Source organism: Phodopus roborovskii, unplaced genomic scaffold (assembly GCF_943737965.1).
Source record: "Phodopus roborovskii unplaced genomic scaffold, PHOROB, whole genome shotgun sequence".
In the NCBI taxonomy this organism is placed as follows: Eukaryota; Metazoa; Chordata; class Mammalia; order Rodentia; family Cricetidae; genus Phodopus; species Phodopus roborovskii.
The window spans coordinates 1282863-1301615 of NW_026125052.1; the positions used below are offsets into that span (position 1 = coordinate 1282863).

The 18753-nt window shown below is 49.9% G+C and overlaps 2 protein-coding genes across 2 annotated transcripts in view; both read right to left on the reverse strand.

The window, feature by feature from the left end:
- The window catches only part of Aatf (apoptosis antagonizing transcription factor), a 94011-nt gene extending 93844 nt beyond the window's left edge, over positions 1-167 (reverse strand). Inside the window, exon 1 of the mRNA XM_051183357.1 lies at positions 2-167. Within this exon, the coding sequence (XP_051039314.1) occupies positions 2-92 (91 nt within the window). The 5' untranslated portion in view covers positions 93-167. The remainder of the gene's footprint in view (position 1) is intronic.
- A 5816-nt stretch (positions 168-5983) lies between these two features.
- Positions 5984-11032, reverse strand: Lhx1 (LIM homeobox 1). Its single transcript, XM_051183480.1, has 5 exons — positions 10586-11032; positions 8703-8929; positions 8334-8611; positions 6953-7118; positions 5984-6606 (listed from the first exon to the last, which is right to left on the reverse strand). The coding sequence occupies exons 1-5, from the start codon at positions 10753-10755 to the stop codon at positions 6227-6229; spliced, it is 1221 nt and encodes a 406-aa protein (XP_051039437.1). The 5' UTR covers positions 10756-11032; the 3' UTR covers positions 5984-6226.
- Between the last annotated feature and the right edge of the window lie 7721 nt (positions 11033-18753).

Below are 18753 nucleotides of genomic sequence, written 5' to 3' on the forward strand. Positions count from 1 at the left end.
CCCTCCTCCGGGTCGGCCTCAGGATCCGCCTCACGCGGTCTCGGATTCAACAACTGTTCCAGCTGCAGAGCCAAGGGCTGCGGCCCCGCCATGGTCACCAGGTCACAGTCGGCGCTGCGCTCGTGAACGTGCAGCCCCGAACCCCAGCCGACGCTCCGGCCGGGGTGCTCCCGGCCGACACTACTCCGCACCACAAGCAAACATCTAGCGGGGCCGGCGTTCAGCTCCCCGGTAGGCAACTTCCGGGAGGCGCGCGCGCCGGAGGGGCGGGGCCTCGCGTCGCCACTGGCGTTGCTAGGCTGGAGACGCGGGCCCTCGAAACCTGGAAGGGAACGCAGCCGGCCTAACGCGCGTGCGCCAGAGTCCAGGGACGCGCGGCGGGAGGCACGGGAGCGCGCCGGGTCACGTGACTGCCTCTGGAGAGGGACGTTGCGTTTCAAGCTTCCAGGGTTCCCTAAGCACAAAATAACGCCTCAAGCTTTGTGTGAGGTTGGTTTAGGAATGAAGCCTAAAGTACTCATGCTCACGGCGGCTGGCTGATTTGTGAAAGGAGTTAAGGATAAGCTTCCGAACCTCAGGTACACGAGCAAGCACAGACAGGGATTCAAAACAGGGCTTTTCTCAGTGTGGAGGAGCCTGGCCAGGCACACACCTTCCACCTTTCAGCAGCCAGGATATGAGAGGCCCGCACGTGTAAATGTGAGGCCAAGTGTTATCTTTATTAATAGGAATAATTAAGTTTCGCGATGGTTGTACCTCAAATCAACATAGTTTCTGTAGCTTCTTGTACCCCCTTGCCTTGGCGAGAAAAAGAGGTTGCAAAGGGTTAGAATTACTCTATCAGCCAGGCATTGGTGGCACAAGCCTTTAATCCCAGCACTGGGGAGGCAGAGGCAGGCGGATCTCTGTGAGTTCGAGTGCGAGTTCCAGGACAATACGGAGAAACCCTGCTCACAAAAAAAAAAAAAAAAAAAAGAATTACTCTACTACATATTCCTTGATATTGATAGTTTTACTCTGTTCAAAGATGGAGTGATTCTGACCCCCGAAACTGATGAACAAATGCAAAAGAGAAACCCTTCACTCAACTCTAACATTAGATGGTTAGACTCAAACTATGAAGGCCTTAATGAGATAAAATTAATTGCACCCAGAAAATGAAGATACGCAACCACTTTACATTCTCTTCCCTTCATGGAGCATTCCTTAACTGCCCACTACGTGGCAGGCACTGCTAGATGAAATACAGGATGAATAAGATTCTGCACACACTGACCAGCCTAGAAGAACAGGAAAGGAGAACTGACATGAGGGAGGACAAATTTGAGTATAAAGTATCCTCTACTGGTAAGTTGGAGGTCTTCCATGGAGACCTAGAATCTTCTGTAAACAAAAAAGCTGCCTCAGAAGACTCCAGGAAAAAAAAAAATGATGTGAGTAGGCCTGGCAGTGGTGGCACACGCCTTTAATCCCAGCACTTGGGAAGCAGAGGCAAATGGATCTCTTTGAGTTTGAGACCAGCCTGGTCTACAGAACAAGTCAGCTGGGACAGCCAAGGTTACAGAGAGAAACTTTGTCTTAAGAAGAAAAAAGAAGACATGAGTAATAAATATAATGTGACCCTATCTTGTTTGTTCATTGAGACAGAGTTTCTAGTCCAGGCTGACCTCCAACACACTATGTAACTGAGAATGGCCTTGAATTACTTGATCTTCCTGCCTCCATGGGGAGTATAGGCATGTGCCACTACACCCTGTTTATTCAGTGCTAGGGGCTGAACCCAAAGCTTTGTGCAGTAAGTCTTCCAGGTCTACATCCCCAAGCCCAGTACCATTTCTTAAGTATGTTCCAGGCCAGATGGATCCCAAAAGGCAGATCAATGTAGGCAACTGGTAGCTCCCAGTGGAACCCCAATCCCTGACTCAAAGTCTTCAGAGACCCTCAGAGTCAGGCAATAAGAGATTGTCCTAAATGGCTCTTGAGTGAAGATGACTAGGGCTACAAAAGAGAAAAAGAGACTGTCTTAAGGGTAAAGCCTTTCAGACATGCAGATCTAAGAATGTCAGACCAGACAGAGACCCAGGCAAAGAAAATCTGGTAGTTTAGAGAGGGCTTGTTTTAAGTGTACTTACTGTGATTGCTATCATGTGCCTATATCTGAGCCTCCATAGCAAAAAGAAAAAAGGAAAAAAAAAAAAAAAGTGCTCCTGTCCTCTACAAGGTACCATTGCCTTGGGCATAAAGAACAAAAATGTTCTCCCACCCCACATTTAGTAAATTACATCCCCCAGATCCTCTTCTCTTGCTATTTCAGGCACTAGGAACTTAAAGGTGAGGAGAAATGGAGTTAAGTGGAAAGGGAGGCAGGGAAGAGACCATCTTGAAACTGTTATACACACAGGACAGTACTGGCCTATTTGTGCCAGCAGAGCTGAGCAAGCTCAAGGGTAAGATGCCATAAGCCTACTTTCCAACTCTCTCCTGTCTCGGCTGTCCCTGACTTGAGGCACATTTTTAGGAAGGAGTCAAGAGCACTTTACTCTTGCCACACATATCCTAGGCTCCACAAAATTGCTTTCCCTGCTTTCCTACCTCTTTAAGTGTTGTTCTAGGATGGAGATCAGATGGTTTGAGCGAGGGAAGCTTAAAGGTGAGCAATCTGTCCTCTGGAGAAAAGACAGAAGGGGATTGGGATTCGCCCCCCTCCGACTGAGCTACAAAGTGGCAGGACTGGCCATGGATGAGCAGAGGTGACTAAGTTAGACACCTCCCTCCAATGGTCAGAAACAACCAGTTTCAAGAGTTTAAAGAAAGCAGATTCTGACCTGTCAATCATCCCAAACAACATCAGCCTCCGGTCCCAGACCCTGGCAGGGCCTGCCTTGGCTTTCCACTAAATCACCTGCCTTCTTGCCTGACCTTGCATCAAAACACAGGAGTCCTTCTCAGCTTAGAGGGGAGCCCCCCTAAGACTAGAACCCTGATTACAGGTGCCTGGAGGTACAGAAGTGTGAGCTTTAAAATGGCTTGAGGAAAACAAGTGCCTGGCAAATTAAGCTGTGAGGAGGCTTCCCTCTCAGATGGGAGGAGGCTATAGGGGACCAAAGGGTATTTTCCTCCTTTCTGGCAGTCTCTCCAGGAATGGTTCCGGGCACCTCTGAGGCAGAGGTGCACAGCAGTTGTGAATGCTACCCAGTCACTGCCACCCCCCACCCCCAACCACCGCCCTCCATTCCAGATTAGTCTGCTGAGCACTACCACCTGTTCCGGTATTTGCTGGGTCTCACAATGACCCGCCAAGGGAAAAGACTGAGCCACTGCCACGGAGTTAGAAGAATTGAATCAACGCCGCCTGCTCAACTCTTAAAGCGTTTCTTATCAAATACTCCGTTAGCACAATAAAGCTGCTAAATAATTCAGTACCCTTGATAGGAAAATGCCACTTCCCGATGAGCATACATTCAGTTAAATGAATGCCTTTAAGGGGGTGGGTTCCAGTGTGGTGGCTATAATGAATGTTAGCTATGATTTAATGTACATAAATGGCAAAAGGGGATAACATGCAAACCCAGTGATTGCATATTAAGAAAATTCGCTGTATGCAGCGGCTGTGAGTTTCCAAAGTCCCCCTTGTATTTCATAAATTTTTATTTCTGAAAGAACACTGCCAGATTCTTCTCTGATAGTTGTTAGTTAGGTAAGCCACCCACCGAAGGGTTGCAATGAGATATGATGTACTCTAAAGCCTTTTCTGGGGGAAAGATAATCTTGGCTCTGTCTTAACAAAATAAGGAAAGCGGTACTTGAAATTGTATACAATTTCATGTAAAAAATCTTGACTTTTTTAAAATAAGGAACGATTCAGACTGATGAGACTGAAGTCTAGGCAATATGAAACCCTGGGACCCTGATATTAAAGCACTCATACACCTACACATTAGTATTTCATAGAAGAAAACATTCACATTTCTTCCATTTCTAATGAAGGTTTGGATGGGATTGAACTATTCTCAAGATTGCAACTCCCCGTTGCAATTTGATTTCTATGTTAGTTATTTTTGTTTGTCTTCTGCAGAAACTTAGTATGTATCTTATGCCAGACAAAATAGTTTTCCTTTTGGGGAACTTCAAATGTAGCAAATACCATCCAATAACAATTTCCTATCAGTTCTGTGAAAGGGATTAAAGTATTTCATTTCTATACTTTATTTTCATTTTGGGTTATCTTTCAACCCACCAAATTAGAAAGCAGTATTATCTATGGAAAATGAACTGAAGCTCTGAAAAAAAACCAAGTCTAACTATATATTTACAAGTGTCTGACATTCAGAAGCCTGGCTTTGCAAGTGCAGGGAGCAGCAGGGGATGCTTTGGCTCTCTCACCTCATCACAGACCGGCGCCATTCGCTCTTTTTTTTTTTTTTTTTTTTTTTTTTTTTTTTAAGTCATGGATTTGTATTTCCAATTCTATATTAACTTATCAGCAAATATCTCTTTAATTCCATCAGTTAAACCCACAGAATTGAAATCTACATTTGATAATAGCAGGAAGGCAATGAAAAGAGCTTGGCGAAGGGTTTCAGCTGGTCAAGGTGAAAACAGATCTCCCCAGTCCTACCTGCCTTACTGCTGGCTTCAGCACCCTATTGGAACTTCCCTCCAATTGCTGAAAAACATGGAATACCACACCAGTTATCTAAACATCAGGTTTTCTATTTTTATTAAAAACTCACAAATTTATTCAACATGTTTTCTTTCATACAGTGAATGGTCTAATATGCACTGGAGGTCACACAAGCTTAGGTTTATTAGAACAATAAAAGACATATGAGAAATTTAATATATAAAGAAAAAAGTAGCAGCTGTTGACTGCATATTTGACCATAAAATTTAAATATTTTGGACTTTTATTTTAAAGACACAAAAATAAAACCTGTGTGGGTCTATATAAGTCATATTAACAATTTCATGAATGTTCAACAGGACTAAAAATTAGCAAAGATGTTTTTTTTTAACCTTGTAACACTTATTTTTTTAAACACTTTCTCAAGTTGCTGGTGCCAGGCACCATTACAGTATTTGTGCTATAATTTATTCTATTTGGCAATTGTCTGAATATCATGGTTTTCCTTTGCCTCGTGTAAACAACACCTTTTTTTACATACTAGCACAGTGAGCCAAAAGCCCTGCAAATCTGTCAGAACATCTACAGGAAAAGAAAAGGGACAATTTTGGTTGATTGCTCAAAATATTGTTTTTGAACAAGAGGTTTCAAAACAGGATATATTAGTAAAACACTGAACTCCTGAATTTAACATTATACGTAAACAGTTGACTGCTTTTTAGTTCAATAGTCTTTTTTTTTTTTTTTCTTCTTTTTTTAACTTTCATGAGAAGGTAGAGTACTTTTTTTTTTTTTGTAGAGATGATGTTCAAGTCATTTTACTGAGAGGTGTGGCTGGAGCCCATCCTGTGGAGAGAGAGAGAGGGTGTGTGTGTGTGTGTGTGTGTGTGTGTGTGTGTGTGTGTGTGTTTGTGTGTGAGAGAGGGGGGAAGGAGAGAGAGTCGTGAAGGTAGAAGAATTGATAATGAGGGCTTTACATTTAGAATTTTGAAATTTTGGCAGAAACAAATCAAAAACCCGGATAGACAAAAAATAGATATATATAGCCCCACCTGATGCACAGCAGGTCGGTGTTTCTGAAGCTAGTAAGAGTGTTGTCTTCGCTGAACTCCCAGACAACACTAAGATCTCCCAAGACTAGGAAGGACTCTCTTGACTGGAATGCCCCTGACAGCTTCTCATCCCTCACTGGCTGAGAGCCTCTAGGTTTCCCTCCCTAGGCTCCTGGCGCTGCCCAGGACTGTGCGGGCTGCAGCAGTCGAAGATGTATTCCTGCTAGCCAGAGGAACCACCGGTGGAATCTGTCCACGGATCCAGACCCGAGTGGAAGGTAGGAACGGCGGAGAACTCCTTTTCTGGGGCCTCAGTTCTGTGGTTTGCCAGCCAGTGTGTTGACATCCCAGCTCTACCGTGAGGCGGATTTTGGATCCTATTTTGTGAACCCTTTGCCATCCAGTCTCCCCAAACTGAGAATGGTCCCCGAGGCTGGAGGAAGTGGAGCAGGAGGCTTGCTTTTTTTTTTATATGTTTTTCCCCTATTTTTTCTTAAATAAAAGCTCGTCTCTGTACAACCACGAGCTCCCGTGGCCCATGCAAGGCCCGCTACCACACGGCTGCCTCGTTCATTTCAGGAGGATGGGACAGGTGGTTCCCATAGCTGGCCCCACCATTGACCGACAGAGATGAGAAAGGTGGACTGGGCCCAAAGACCTCTGCTGACATGGAGTGGAGAGGCCCAGGCAGGCTGGGCTCAGGACTAGGCGAGTCCCCTGGGGGATGTGCCAGGATGTCAGTGAATCGCTGTGCCTCGCTAGAAGGGTGGTGGCCAGGCAGCGGGTGGTCCAGACCTCCCAAAGGAGTCCCCGAAGGCCCAGATGATGGCACGAAGGGTAGGTCCACTGGTGTCTGAGCCTGAGAGGACGGCGGTCCTTGCGGGAAGAAGTCGTAGTTGCCCCCGGGACCATAGTACTCGCTCTGGTAATCTGCCGACCATAAGGAGGAGGAAGGGAAGGATGTCAGAGAACAAACCGGGTCTATTGAGAACCTTGGGCAGGAAAGGCCCATCAGCGGGCATCTCAAGGTAGCTCCTGGAACTGGCTATTCATGAGACATGGGAGCAGGAAGGGAACTTGGCATAAAACTCGGAGCTGCTCCCTACCTGGGACCCTCTTCTTACCGGGGGTGGGACTTTGACCACCTCCCTTGACTTCCTCCTGCCCTTTGCCCCCACACCTCAACAGAAAGCAAGAGATACCTCTGACGCTGCCACCCGCTTCCAGCGAAGCCCCGTTAGGCCTGGGCCTCGCCTTGCCACTCAGCCACACTCACCTCCGTAAAAGGAGAAGGGGCCGTTGGGAATGAGCTCGCCTGGCTCTAGACGGTCCACCAGCGGCCGCATCCGGCGAGGACTGCGGAAAAAGGCGTGGCGCCGCGCGCCCAGGGCGCTTAGCTGCTTCATCCTCCGCTCCTTGGAACGTCGATTCTGGAACCAGACCTGGAGCACACAGGCACAGGATGAAACCACGGAGACCCCATTGGCCAGCAGGGGCCTAGTTGCTCATCCCTCCATTGCCCTGTTAACCCTTGGAATGGGCGTGCGTGCAGGTGTGTGTGTGTGTGTGTGTGTGTGTGTGTGTGTGTGTGTTATCTCTGAATAGGACTAGGCCAAGGGTGTGCAAGATTCCCAATAAGGTCTGAGTAGACTACTGCCTTGTCTGACTGTAGTCCCCCTACTCCCAGTAACCAAACTCTTGGCATTCCATTATCTTAGAGATCATAGATATCGAAACACTTCAAAAGTGTCACATATACAACTTCCCTTTCAGGTCTCTTGTTGCCCCCTATCCCCATATGATAGTGACAGAGACACAGAAAGCCTCCTACTGATAGTTTCTTAAGGGCAGTGACACCAAAACCCACAATCTCCTTTTCACACCCACACAAAATCTCCAAGTTCCAAGTGCCAAACATACTTAGCCACAACCTCTCACTAATAATAGCAGGCATACAAACCCACATTCACAAGCACAGATTCACACAGCTTCCCAGAGGCTGCCCTTGTCCAACAATTGGACACACTCACCTCGCCTCCAGGAACTTTGATTACACACACACAGAATAGGCAGGGGCAGACTCCTGGCGTCTGAGACACACTCTATCTGGCCTCTTCCCAAGCAAAGGCCCAGCTATCTGCAGAAGGCTCTTAGCCTCTATCCTTCTCCAGGCTGCATCTAGGCAGAGCCAACTTCCCATAAATCAGAGGCGCCCCATCTGCTTGGGGAGGGCAACCCTCTGCTCTGGAGCTTTTTAAACTGGGTTACAATACTCAACAAATTTGGGGTCAGGGAATTAGAGGGAGAGCTTCTTGTTCAAAAACCATAGGAACTAGATGACTCTGGAGCCCACGGCCACCTCTCTGCTCCTTAACAACGGTAAGAAGGGGACAGGATATATACAGAATGATGGATGCTAACTGTTGCCATTGCAATGTTGAACTTTGCGCTTTCTGCCCGCTTTAGGCTGTGCTCCCAAGGCACTGCCTTCCCTGTAGTCACTATCACCTCTGTGGGCTTTCTTCCTAGTCCCACACACTTCTTCCCCTATTATCAAAACTGTGCGCTCTCCCAGGCTCGGCCTAGGTTCCCTTAGTGGCCATGTGAACTTTTAGGTGGCAGATTAATTTAGCGAAGTGACAAACCAGTGTTCTGACCTGGATGACCCGCATGTTGAGGCCAGTCTCCTGGGCCAGTTGCTCGCGGATGTGGCGCGTGGGCTTGGGTGTAGCTGCAAAAGCTGCCTTCAACGTCTCCAGCTGCTTGGCTTTGATCGTGGTTCGGGGTCCCCTGCGCTTGGCACCTAGGTTCTGGTCGTCGTTTTCATTGCTTCCACCCTCCTTGTCCGACACGTTGGCACTTTCAGAGTCCTTGGCATCATCCTGCGATGGGTCTTGAGAATCCGGAGATAAACTAGGGTCACTGCCTGTGGTGGCTGAGGAGAGAGAAGGGACTAGTGAGCAGGGGCTTTGGACGGCTTTCCTCACCATACCCACCCTCTAGTCAGTTGGGAATCCTGGCCTCACCAGAATGGAGGCTGTTCTCTTTGGCGACACTGCTGTTACTCAGGTAATCTTCTTTACAAACGAACTTGTTCTCATCGATGATGTAGAGCTCCTCTCCGGTGGAAAGCTGCTTGTTACACATCATGCAGGTGAAGCAGTTGAGGTGAAACACTTTGCTTCGCGCTCTCCGAACTAGATCGCTTGGAGAGATGCCCTGCGCACAACCCGCGCATTTGGTGCCGAAACATCTGCGTAGGTTGGGCGGAGGTTAGGGAGAAGTACAGGAGACACGGTGAAATAAGGACCACCAGAGGAAGAAGTTGAGGGGAAGGGAGAGAGAATGAATATAAAAAAAAGTATTAAACAAGTGAGGAAGCAGGATAGAACGCGGAATATCATGGAGAAGGGAGGGAAAACAATCGGTTAAAGGCCCAATCTGCCCCCTACCTCTAACCTCATGCCTAGACATTATCCCCAGGCAGGTTTCCAGGTGGCTACAAGGACAGAACGGAAACTGAGCACACGTTTCCCGTTTAGATTCCGGGAAATCAAATTCGAGTTAAGAGCTTCGTAGAAAAGTCCCGTTCTACACTGCTTGTCTTGCCTTTCCTTCACCACAAAAGGACCTGAGCACAGGCAGGGGGTTGGCAAAGTCCGATTCTGCCGTGAGTAAACAAACACTGACTCTGAGAGCCTTGGTGGCTGTAGTTGGGCAGTTGCCACGTTCGTGCGCAAAAGCCTGGCAGATTGGCGCAAGCAGGAGTCGCAGCCGGGTTGAGGCGGCTTAAAGTGCCCTGCTGAGCTTTGCCGCTAGCGAGGCTTCGAGAGCCCCCAGAAGCCGGCCTGGCTTGCGCTCTCCGGCTTGGATCCAGCCCGCGCAGAGTGAAAACTCGAGCAGTTTGCAGAAGCTCTAAATCTCAGCCTTTCCGCAGTAGCTGCTTGCACAGCTCTTTGCTTCACAGTTCCTTCGCAAACACGAGCCGCGCGTCGCGGATAGCTAATGGACCTTTGGCCAAAGGAGGCCCGGTGGCTTCAATCTCTTTCCCAGATTTGATCAACCCTTACAAACCAAACCAAAGTAGCTGAATAAAGTATGGGATTTCAAAACAGTGGAAAATGCAATTTACATTTGAGACCATTCTTCTCTTTTGAGTTGTGATTGTGGCAAATAATGAGTTTAAGAAAACACAAAATAAAATGGTAAAAGAGAGAATAATTTTGCCGGCTCTAACGAGTCGCGTGTTCATCAAGAGATAGCTTTCCCGGTGGGGCATCGGCTGGAAAGACCACGAAGACCGGTGCTAGGCATTGGGCCGAGGCCAGCACTATACCGTTCTCCCAGATCTACGCTTATAGGCCAATCAAGGTTTGGGGAGACCACAGGCAAACACGATTGGCCTCAAGGGCAGGCTCTTTATTGAGGCTTTTTCGGCCACTGGAACTCCGTAGTTTGGACAATGCCTCTCAGAGAAGGAAAAGGCAGTGGCTGGAATAAAGCTGAGGCTTCAGAGCTCAAGTTGGAGGAGCAGCTATCTGGGAGGCCCGAGAAAAATGTAGTTGGTTGCTGGAGAGCTTGGCTTCGGGAAAGGCAAGTGGGAGCTGCAGACCTGAGTCTGCTCTACCTCTCCCGCGGCTTGGAGGGGGTTTCTGAGCTGAAGCTGGCTCAGACCCTTTCTTGCTAGGCACCTGCAGCCAAACCCGGACCACACTTTCCAGTACCAAGTAGGACAGATTTCTCGGCATACCAGCTTCCTAAGAGGTAGAAGACGGAGGGATTGGCTGCACGGGTGAAAAGACAGCTCCTAACGCGGCTCCTAACATGGCCACGCTGACCTCTGATCCGAAGCTGACCAGGATGGGCCCGTGGGGAGGAAGCAGCAGAGGCACGGGAGGGAAGTACTCACCGGAAGAAGTCGTTTTTACAGTAGAGTTTGCCTTCCCGGGAGAAGCACTTCTCGGTCAGATTGCATTTACATTCACAGCACTGGACGCACTTGACATGCCAGGCCCTGTCCAGCACGTTCAAGAGGAAACGGTCCAAGATGGGCCTTTTGCAGCCCGCACAGTGCACCATGGTCTTTGGTTTGGTCCGGTGAGGCTCGGATCGACGGGGCAATTAGAATCGAGGGGATGACTCCCGAAGACAACCAGTCTGAGTTCCCCAGCTCCTCCAAAAAGAAGAAACCCTCTCAAGCCGGGCAAGCAAAAGCCCGCATCAGCAAATCAAAAGGGGGCAAGACCAGGCTGGTTGGGGGGCAGCCCGAGAATCCTAGGGCCGCGGTGGGGTGCGCCACCTCAGCTCACTGGGAGAGGAAAATCAGTCTCAAGCAGGCAAGAAAGCGGCTCTTCTGCCCAACGTCGGAAAAAGGAATGAAGGTCACCGAGAAAGGCGGCGGGACAAAAATAAATAAAACTGTAACAGGCTAAAAGGAAGACTCCAAGAGCTCGGGATTAGAGAAAGCGACGCTGGGTTTTTTCCGGCTTGAGGTAGAGCTGTCAGAAGTCAAAGTGCATCAGCTTTTGTCGAAGTATAAAGGCAGGTTGTATGCCTACCACCGGGTTTTTCCCTTTAAAAAAAAAACACGGAAAGAAAAGAACACAGGAGTAGAAAGCTTTGGATCTACATCGTCGGCTTCTTGCAAAGGCGGGACGCTCTGGGCGCCCGCGCTGGGCCTGGGGAGGGGGCGGGGGTAGGCCGAGGGGTGGGGGGGGATAGGGCAGGTTGGGTAGGAGATTTTTTGATCGTAGTTGATGTTTAGGTTCCCCCCACCCTTTGGAGAGGATTTTTGCCACTCAAAAATGAAAACGGGACAACTTCGGGCGGATGCAGCAGGGCGCACTCGCTCGCTCCCCACCGCCCCAGCCCTGTCACCTCGGCCGTTGGCCTGCCAAGCGGCCTTCCGCGTCCTCCGGGCGGCCCTCCCTGGCGCCTGGACTCCTTCGGGAAGGCAATGTGGTCCGGCTCTTCACCGCGCCTGGCCGTGCATCCTGGCTTCAGTCACAACTCGCGGCCGCTTGGGCGCGCAGCCCGGCATCGCTCGGCCCACGCTCCCGCTGCCTGCGTTTCAGCCCCACAGTCGCTCCACTTTTTTTTTCCTTCCCTCCCCCTTTTGTTGTGGTGCAAATCTGTTTTTTTTTTTCTTTCTAGTCTCCTTTTTCTCTCTCTTTTTCTTTTCCTCGTTCAACGGGAGGAGTCAGGGGAGGGGGCGCCTTGGAGAGCTTTAGAATAATGTCCTGGTGCAGCGGCTACGGAAGGCCAGCGGCTGGAACAGTTCGGCGCGGCTTGCCTGCCGCTGTCGCTGTCCCGCCCGCGGGTTCCTGGATGGCTCTCCCTGGGCGCGAGTCCCTCGGTCTCTGGTCTCCAGGCCAAGTCTTCAGTGCGTCTCACCCCAGCTACAGCGGCTCGGTCACTGCTCCTGGCTGTTGGCTGAGCCCTGGAAGCCCCCTCGCCTTAACGCAGCGCCCGCCGACGTCACGGCGGACTGCGACCAATCAGCGCCTCGCGGTCCCTCTGTAAACCATTCTGCATTCCCCCCCGGCCGGGGAGAGTGCGGGGAGACCGCGTTTAGAGGATCAGTGGCGGTGGCCCCGCGCGGTGCCGGCGACTGGCAGCGAGGTGTCCTAGCTCCTTCCAGGTTGGGTAAGGCGTCGGCTTCAGTGTCAGGGATTGGAAGTTGGCGGGAGGAGGCGCGGAGGAGGTCCGAGTTCCGTGGGAGGGTAAAGGCAAAACTACAAAAAAAAAAAAAAAAAAAAAAAAAAAAAAAAAAGGCTTGTTGGTATTAGTGTGCAACTGGATTTGGAAGCTTGGGGAGGTCTCGGTACACAGTTTTGCAATTCAGTAGGTGCTGATAGCCGGGCCCTTCTTGCTCTTTTGGCCTGGAAATTGCCCCCCGGCACAGGAGTCTTTGGAGAGGTAGGGGGCGCTTAGCAGTTTAATCTCCCTTCAGTCTCTCAGTGCCCCCTCCCCCAGCCCATCCAAAGTCCACCCGGCAGGGTGTCTGGGAGACACGAGTGTCGATCTCCCGCGGCGCTGTCTTGAAAAGTTGATGCGGGCGATTTCCTGATGGGGGCGGGGGAAACCGGAGGCGCGGCGCCAGGATGGGAGAAGGAGTGGGTGGGGAAAACGCTTCGGGTGAGGAGTTGGAACTCTGGCAAGAAGTTGTGAGAAAATTGTGATCCGGAGACACCTTTTACAAACAAAAACAAATGACTAGGTGGGAAACCGCGGGGCTCCCTCAGCTGGGGGAGGTGTTAGCAGCGGGGGACTGCACCTTGACTGCAGCGGAGAGAGACGCGCATCGTACTGGCAGTGTAGCCTAGCTCCCAGACCTTCCCTTTTCCAGGCTTAGAGCTAGTTCGTTTCTTCAGACACCAGCGGACTATACCTACCAGGGTACACTCCTTAGGGATAAAACACGCTCCTGATTTTGTCGGCGTTATAAACTCATGGCCGCCGCCTACGGGGGAGGGGGCGGATCTGCCTAGGCGTGGGAGTAGGATGCTGGTCCTGAGGGCCTGAACTTTTAAGTCATTTTGGTTCCCAGGAGCACTCAAGTTAACTGTAGCGACTGATTTTTTTTTCCTTCTTTTTCTTCTTAAGCTTAAGCCAAATTGACCTCAAAACCGTGCTACTTTTGTTCCCTATTTGGGGGAGGAAGGTCCATTTGATCAAATTTGGGAGGAAATAAGGGTGTCCCTGCTTCCATATCTAGATGGTATTTCGGAATCTGCCTTTTGAGCTACTTCGTCTATACAGCCGGCAGATCTTCCGCAAGGCTAAATTAAGAGAAAACGGCGCGGAAACGCAGTTGGACTGGCAGTGAATCCTAGTCTACAAACAGAATACCCTCTTCCAGCGAAGAGAAGCTGCCACGAATTTGACTTGCATTGGGTGACACTGTTAGTTTTTAGAGCTGTGCCAACGCCCCCCACCTCCTGCTTTCTCTTGTACCTCCCGGCAACCCAGAAGCTCTTCAACAGCCTTGCCTTCCCACCAGCACAATCGCTGGTTTGTAAACTCAACCCGCCAAGGCCTTCCTCACACGCCTCCTCGGCAATCTCCCTCCTCCCTCTTCCTCCTACCTCTGAAGGTCAGACCTCAGTGAATTCTCGGTACCCCTGTCCACAAACGCTCTACGTGGAGCAGCTCCACAGTAGCTCAGCCAAGCTGGTTAGCTCTCACACAACAAGCCCTCTCCTTTTTTTTTTTTTTTTTTTTGTTTTGTTTTTCTAGGCTTACACTCAGGGCTGAACAGGGTTAGAAGGAGATTCTCCCAACGATCGATCGGGCTGGCTCCACTGGTTCCTACAGGGTGTCGGGATCTTCCTGCGGACCCGACACTTCCTAGAACAAGTCGACTAGTATCAAGAATTCTGGCACACATCCTCATTCCAGACGTGCAAAGGCGGAGTGTCGGATTCTCTATTACCCCGACTGCCAAAAAGAAGGGACCATCGGTCCCCAAGCTCTCCACCCCCAACTGTTCCAGAGCTAGCTGCTATCGCCCTGAACTCACTCAACCGCTCCTCTCTGGAGCCTATAGTCGCCCAGGTCCCCGTGGCTCATACTTTGCGGCGCAGCTGGGCTTCTTCACGTGCAAAGCAGAGGGGCCCGGGAGGGGGGGCAACTAAGAAATTGTTGTGGCGGGAACCTGTAGGGCGCCACTGGACTCCGTCGCCGCTATTTCCGACTCGCATCTTCCTTCGGTAGTCGGGGAGAAGTTGTCTTACTGATTTTGGACATAACGATGTTGAGGCCAAGTTATTGGGAGAAAGGGTTTCTTTTATAGGACAGGAGTTGGGCGAAGGCAGGACATTGGTTCTAGGCCATAGTGTTCTCTGCATGTCTCGGTGTCCAGATGCTGAAGAAAACCGGTCGCCGAGCTAATTCTGGGGGGTGTGTATGTCAACAAGCGAGCGCAGTGCGTGGCATGTCTCTTGGCTCCTTGGGTCTATGTTTAAAATCCATATTTAACACTTCTGCGGTGACAGCACATAGGACTAACGGTTTCTTTTTCCCCCACTGTTTCCATTGAGCTCTTATTTTGAAAAAAAAAAAAAAAAAAGTGGAGACCAGGAGAGAAAACTGACAGAGCGTCCAAACCCGCCATCTCTGAATCCAATGAGCTCGGGCTCTGCCTCTGCGTGTGTATACAAGACTTCTGAAGAAGATTCCCAACCTTTCCTTCACACCTACACCATCGTGCAGCCCACGATCTCAAGTACACCTGTTTTACTACCCTCCATCCTCCAAAGTCACATAGACCCTCAGCCACTTACACATCCCAGCAGCGGCTGTCCTGAGATTCAATTTGGACGACTGGCCATCATTCAGCGATCACAAAATCTCCTCCACCCGACTCCCAAGGCACCACAGGAAAAGGCCCCAGAGGGTCCAGATAGTGGGTTCTGCAGTCGAGGTTTGTCTTCCTAGAATCAGCTCGAATGGAGGTCCATTCCAGCTTTCCCTGCGTGCACACCCATTATCTCCCTTGTTTCCTGGGTCCAGAGCCCTTGAACCCATATCCTCCACACCCCATACCCCAGTCTGGAGTGTTTCTCACCAACCAGGGACCATTACCGCTCTTACTTAGTCACTGTGGGTTGCTATTTGATTCCCATAGCAGTCGCTTCCTTCCTCCAGTCCAGACTGTGATCCCCAGAAAAGGGAGAAGAGACCGGGCCACAGTAGGCTCCTAGGGCTACCAGTCATAAAACCCTGTATATCCAGTAGCATAGGTCTAGTGGGGAGGAAGGAAGGGACCAGCTAGATGAACCTTGGACCCTTGCCATCTGGAAGCCACACAAACTCTGCGCAGACCTGTGAAGATCCAGCTTATGCAACTCGGGTAACTGCTCTGCTGGAGCCTCGCAGCGGATCCAGTCCCCGCCTCCTTCCCTTCCCATCTCGAGGTTCGTGCTCTTGATATGCAGTACTTTCTAGTTTATATCGCTGTCTCCCCTAAACCGCATAGTAAGGGAGTTGTAGGCGGGGGGGGGGGGGTAGGGAGGGAGACAAACTTATTCTTTACACTTGCCGAGTCAGGAACCCCAATCCAAACAAGGGGCGTCTGCACTTATCACCGCATTACTAAAGGTGAGAAGTTGGGGGAGGTGGGCCTTGCAACGACGCTCCAGGGCGCACTTGGCTCCCAGAGGTCGAGCTTGGGCAGTGGTAGGGGAGGGACAGCGAAGCCAAGAAAGGGCAGTATGATGAGGGATGTCAGGATGTGCACCTGGCCTGGGTAAACTAGGATTCTCTTGAGAGCTAGGGGGTGGGGTGGGAGGGTTAGGGTGCTGATCTCGCTGCAGCGAAGCAAGAAGCAATGGTAGTCATGGAAGAGAGAGGGTGTGTTGAAGGAGACAGAAGTGACTAGAAAAGGCGGGAAGAAGAGAAGGCATGCAGAAAGAGCAAGAGGGTATAAAGGGAAGAAAGATGTGTCAAGAGGAACACATGGAAGAGTGAAGCAAAGAAATGGAAAAGACACCCTTTGTGGTGGTTCACTCCTGTAATCCCACTACTTGAGTTCAAGGTTACTACTCAAAGTGATGTTCAGGCAAGCCTGAGCTACCGAATAAAATGTTGTCAGCAAGGGGGGAGGGTTAGCGAAGAGGGGGGGGGAGAAGCTGAGAATCCTGAAGCTTATAGCCAGGGTCTTCCCTTGGGATGTAAGTATACTGTGCTTGTGACAGGGACATTTCTGGGCCAGAGAAGAGGAGGTTGTAGTCTGTTTGGTGGGAGACTTAACACCTATGGAAAGCATGTGAGCAGCACTGGGCAGGAATCCAACAAATAAATAAAACGTCTAAGACAGCGTGACAACAATGTGTATTTGGGTGCATGCCCATGTTCCTCTATTTGAGCGCGCGCGCGCATACACACACACACACACACACACACACACACACACACACACACACACACGGGAAGGAAGACGAACCGGGCTCCTGCCTCAGAGTAATTAATCCTCTCACTAATTGACTCTCTTCTCCCCTTACCTAATGGTGGTGGTCACTGCTGATATCTGGAGAGATCTCAAGTGGGAAGGGAAGGAGAAAGACCCCAAAGCTAACAGCCTTTGGGACTAAGAATGTGTTTGTTCTGAAGTTGGCAGCTCTAATCCCTTATCCTCAGCACCTCCCTCATTGTTGGATGCAGTTCAACAGATGTGACTGCCTTGCTTGTCCAGATTTGGGGCAAAGTTAGCAAAGGTCCTCTAGGATTAGAGAGACCAGATCATGACACAGAGGTCCTTCTCTAGCTCTGCACCTGGGACTTAGAGTCTCTCAGCTAAAAGCCACTCGCTGCCCCTCTGTTAGACATGGTCCATGTGGCAGTCCGTAACTCTGACTCTCTTGGCCTCCCCTAAGGGAGAACCTGAGCTACCTACTGTCACCGTTTATTCTTCCAGGACCTCGGATGGACGCATCCTGCAGTCCCCAACAGAGCTGGAGAGGGTTAGGACCTCTGGGAATCAGCCTGAGAAGGATGAAAAGAGAGTAAGTAGGAGTGATGAGGCTAGGCCAAGGATAAGGAAAAACTTGAGAGTTGCATAACCCTGCTCAGACAAGGAAGTCCACAGAGTTGTCATCTGGCAAAGACGAGGTCTCTGGGGACAAAGGAGGAATGAAGTGGTTACTGCTGGGTAAGAAAGGATGTATAGTGGGTGGGAAGGCAGGAAGGTAGCTATGCTCCGTGCTGTGTGAAAGTTCTAGTCTATGTGGGCATGGGAAAGGTTCAATCTGCTCTCTCGCCTCCCCTCCCCCCTCCACCACCCCCCCACTACACCCTCAGGTCTCAGAACTGGGGAGAAGAAACAGATCTGTCTTTTGGTAACTGAGTTGGTTGAAAGACCCAAGGTCCACTATGTGTCTGGTGATGAAGCATCCAGACTTTGGGAGGTGAATGTCAACTGTCATCCCTGTGAGGAAGTCAGTCTACTGGCCTCCTCAGAGGCTAAGTAAATAGATTCAGAGACTGGGGTGGAAGGGACACAGCTTCCTAGGGAACAAAACAAAACAACCCACAGCTCCACTAAACACAATTCTTAATTGTCCCTTGGGGGCATTTGTACATTTGACCAAAACAAGTCCCCAAGCTAACGGTAGTATTACTTATAGGAGCTAGAGGTCCAGAGGGAGTTGAGGGTGATGGGCATACCAAGAGAGGTGGCTGGCATGTTAGAGAAGGTGAGATGTTTGGCTTCTTCTCAACATCACTGTCATGCTTTAAGAGGAAGAAAAGAAGAAAGAGAAAAAACAAGCAAAAGAAAATTTCAGGGCAGAGAAAGAGAAGGACGTGTAAAAGACAAATAGAAACCAGGAGGGAAAGAAAGTGAAGAAAAAAGAAAAAGGCAGGGAGGTGGAGAGAGACTATAATAAAAGAGGGTGAAGGCGGCCCCAGGAGGCTGGGCCTCGTCCCAAACCATCCATCTTCATTGTCTCCGTGTGTGCAAAGGCAACTCCGGCATAAGGAGAAGCCACTATTGGAGCCGCGGCTTTATTTTATATCCTATACATCAGGAGGGAGGCAAAGCTTTATTTTCGCCAAGAGACAGATATTTTATTTCTCTCTTACGGTTTTATGTGTGAGAGATGTCAGGTTGCCACAATGGATGGCTAATGCATAGGCAAGAGGAAGCCGTGTTGGCATGCTGTGTGTCATGGGGTCTTGGGGGGGTGAGCGGGCCTGGGATTTAGGGCTGATGGGACACTCTGGGGGATTTCTGCTAAAACATCTCTCTTCATAAATCCACAAGCATGGTCAGCTCAACAGGGAGAAGAAGGAGTTTTAGAGGGAAAAGAGTTGGGCTTAGTAATAAATGAACACACAAAGGAACCGCTTACCTTCCAACTGGCTTGGGCAATGAGGGCAGACAGAAGTTCCACTAACAGGCAAAGGGAGACTTGTTTTAGAAGGCAAATGAAGGGTGAGAAGTGATGAACTAAAAACCTAGAACCCAAAAGTGGTGTCTTGAACATTTATAAATACATCTGTAAATAGACCAGGCATCTGAGGATCAAAGCAGTCTTTTAAATTAAGAGCCACAGGAAGCACAGGATACATGTGCTG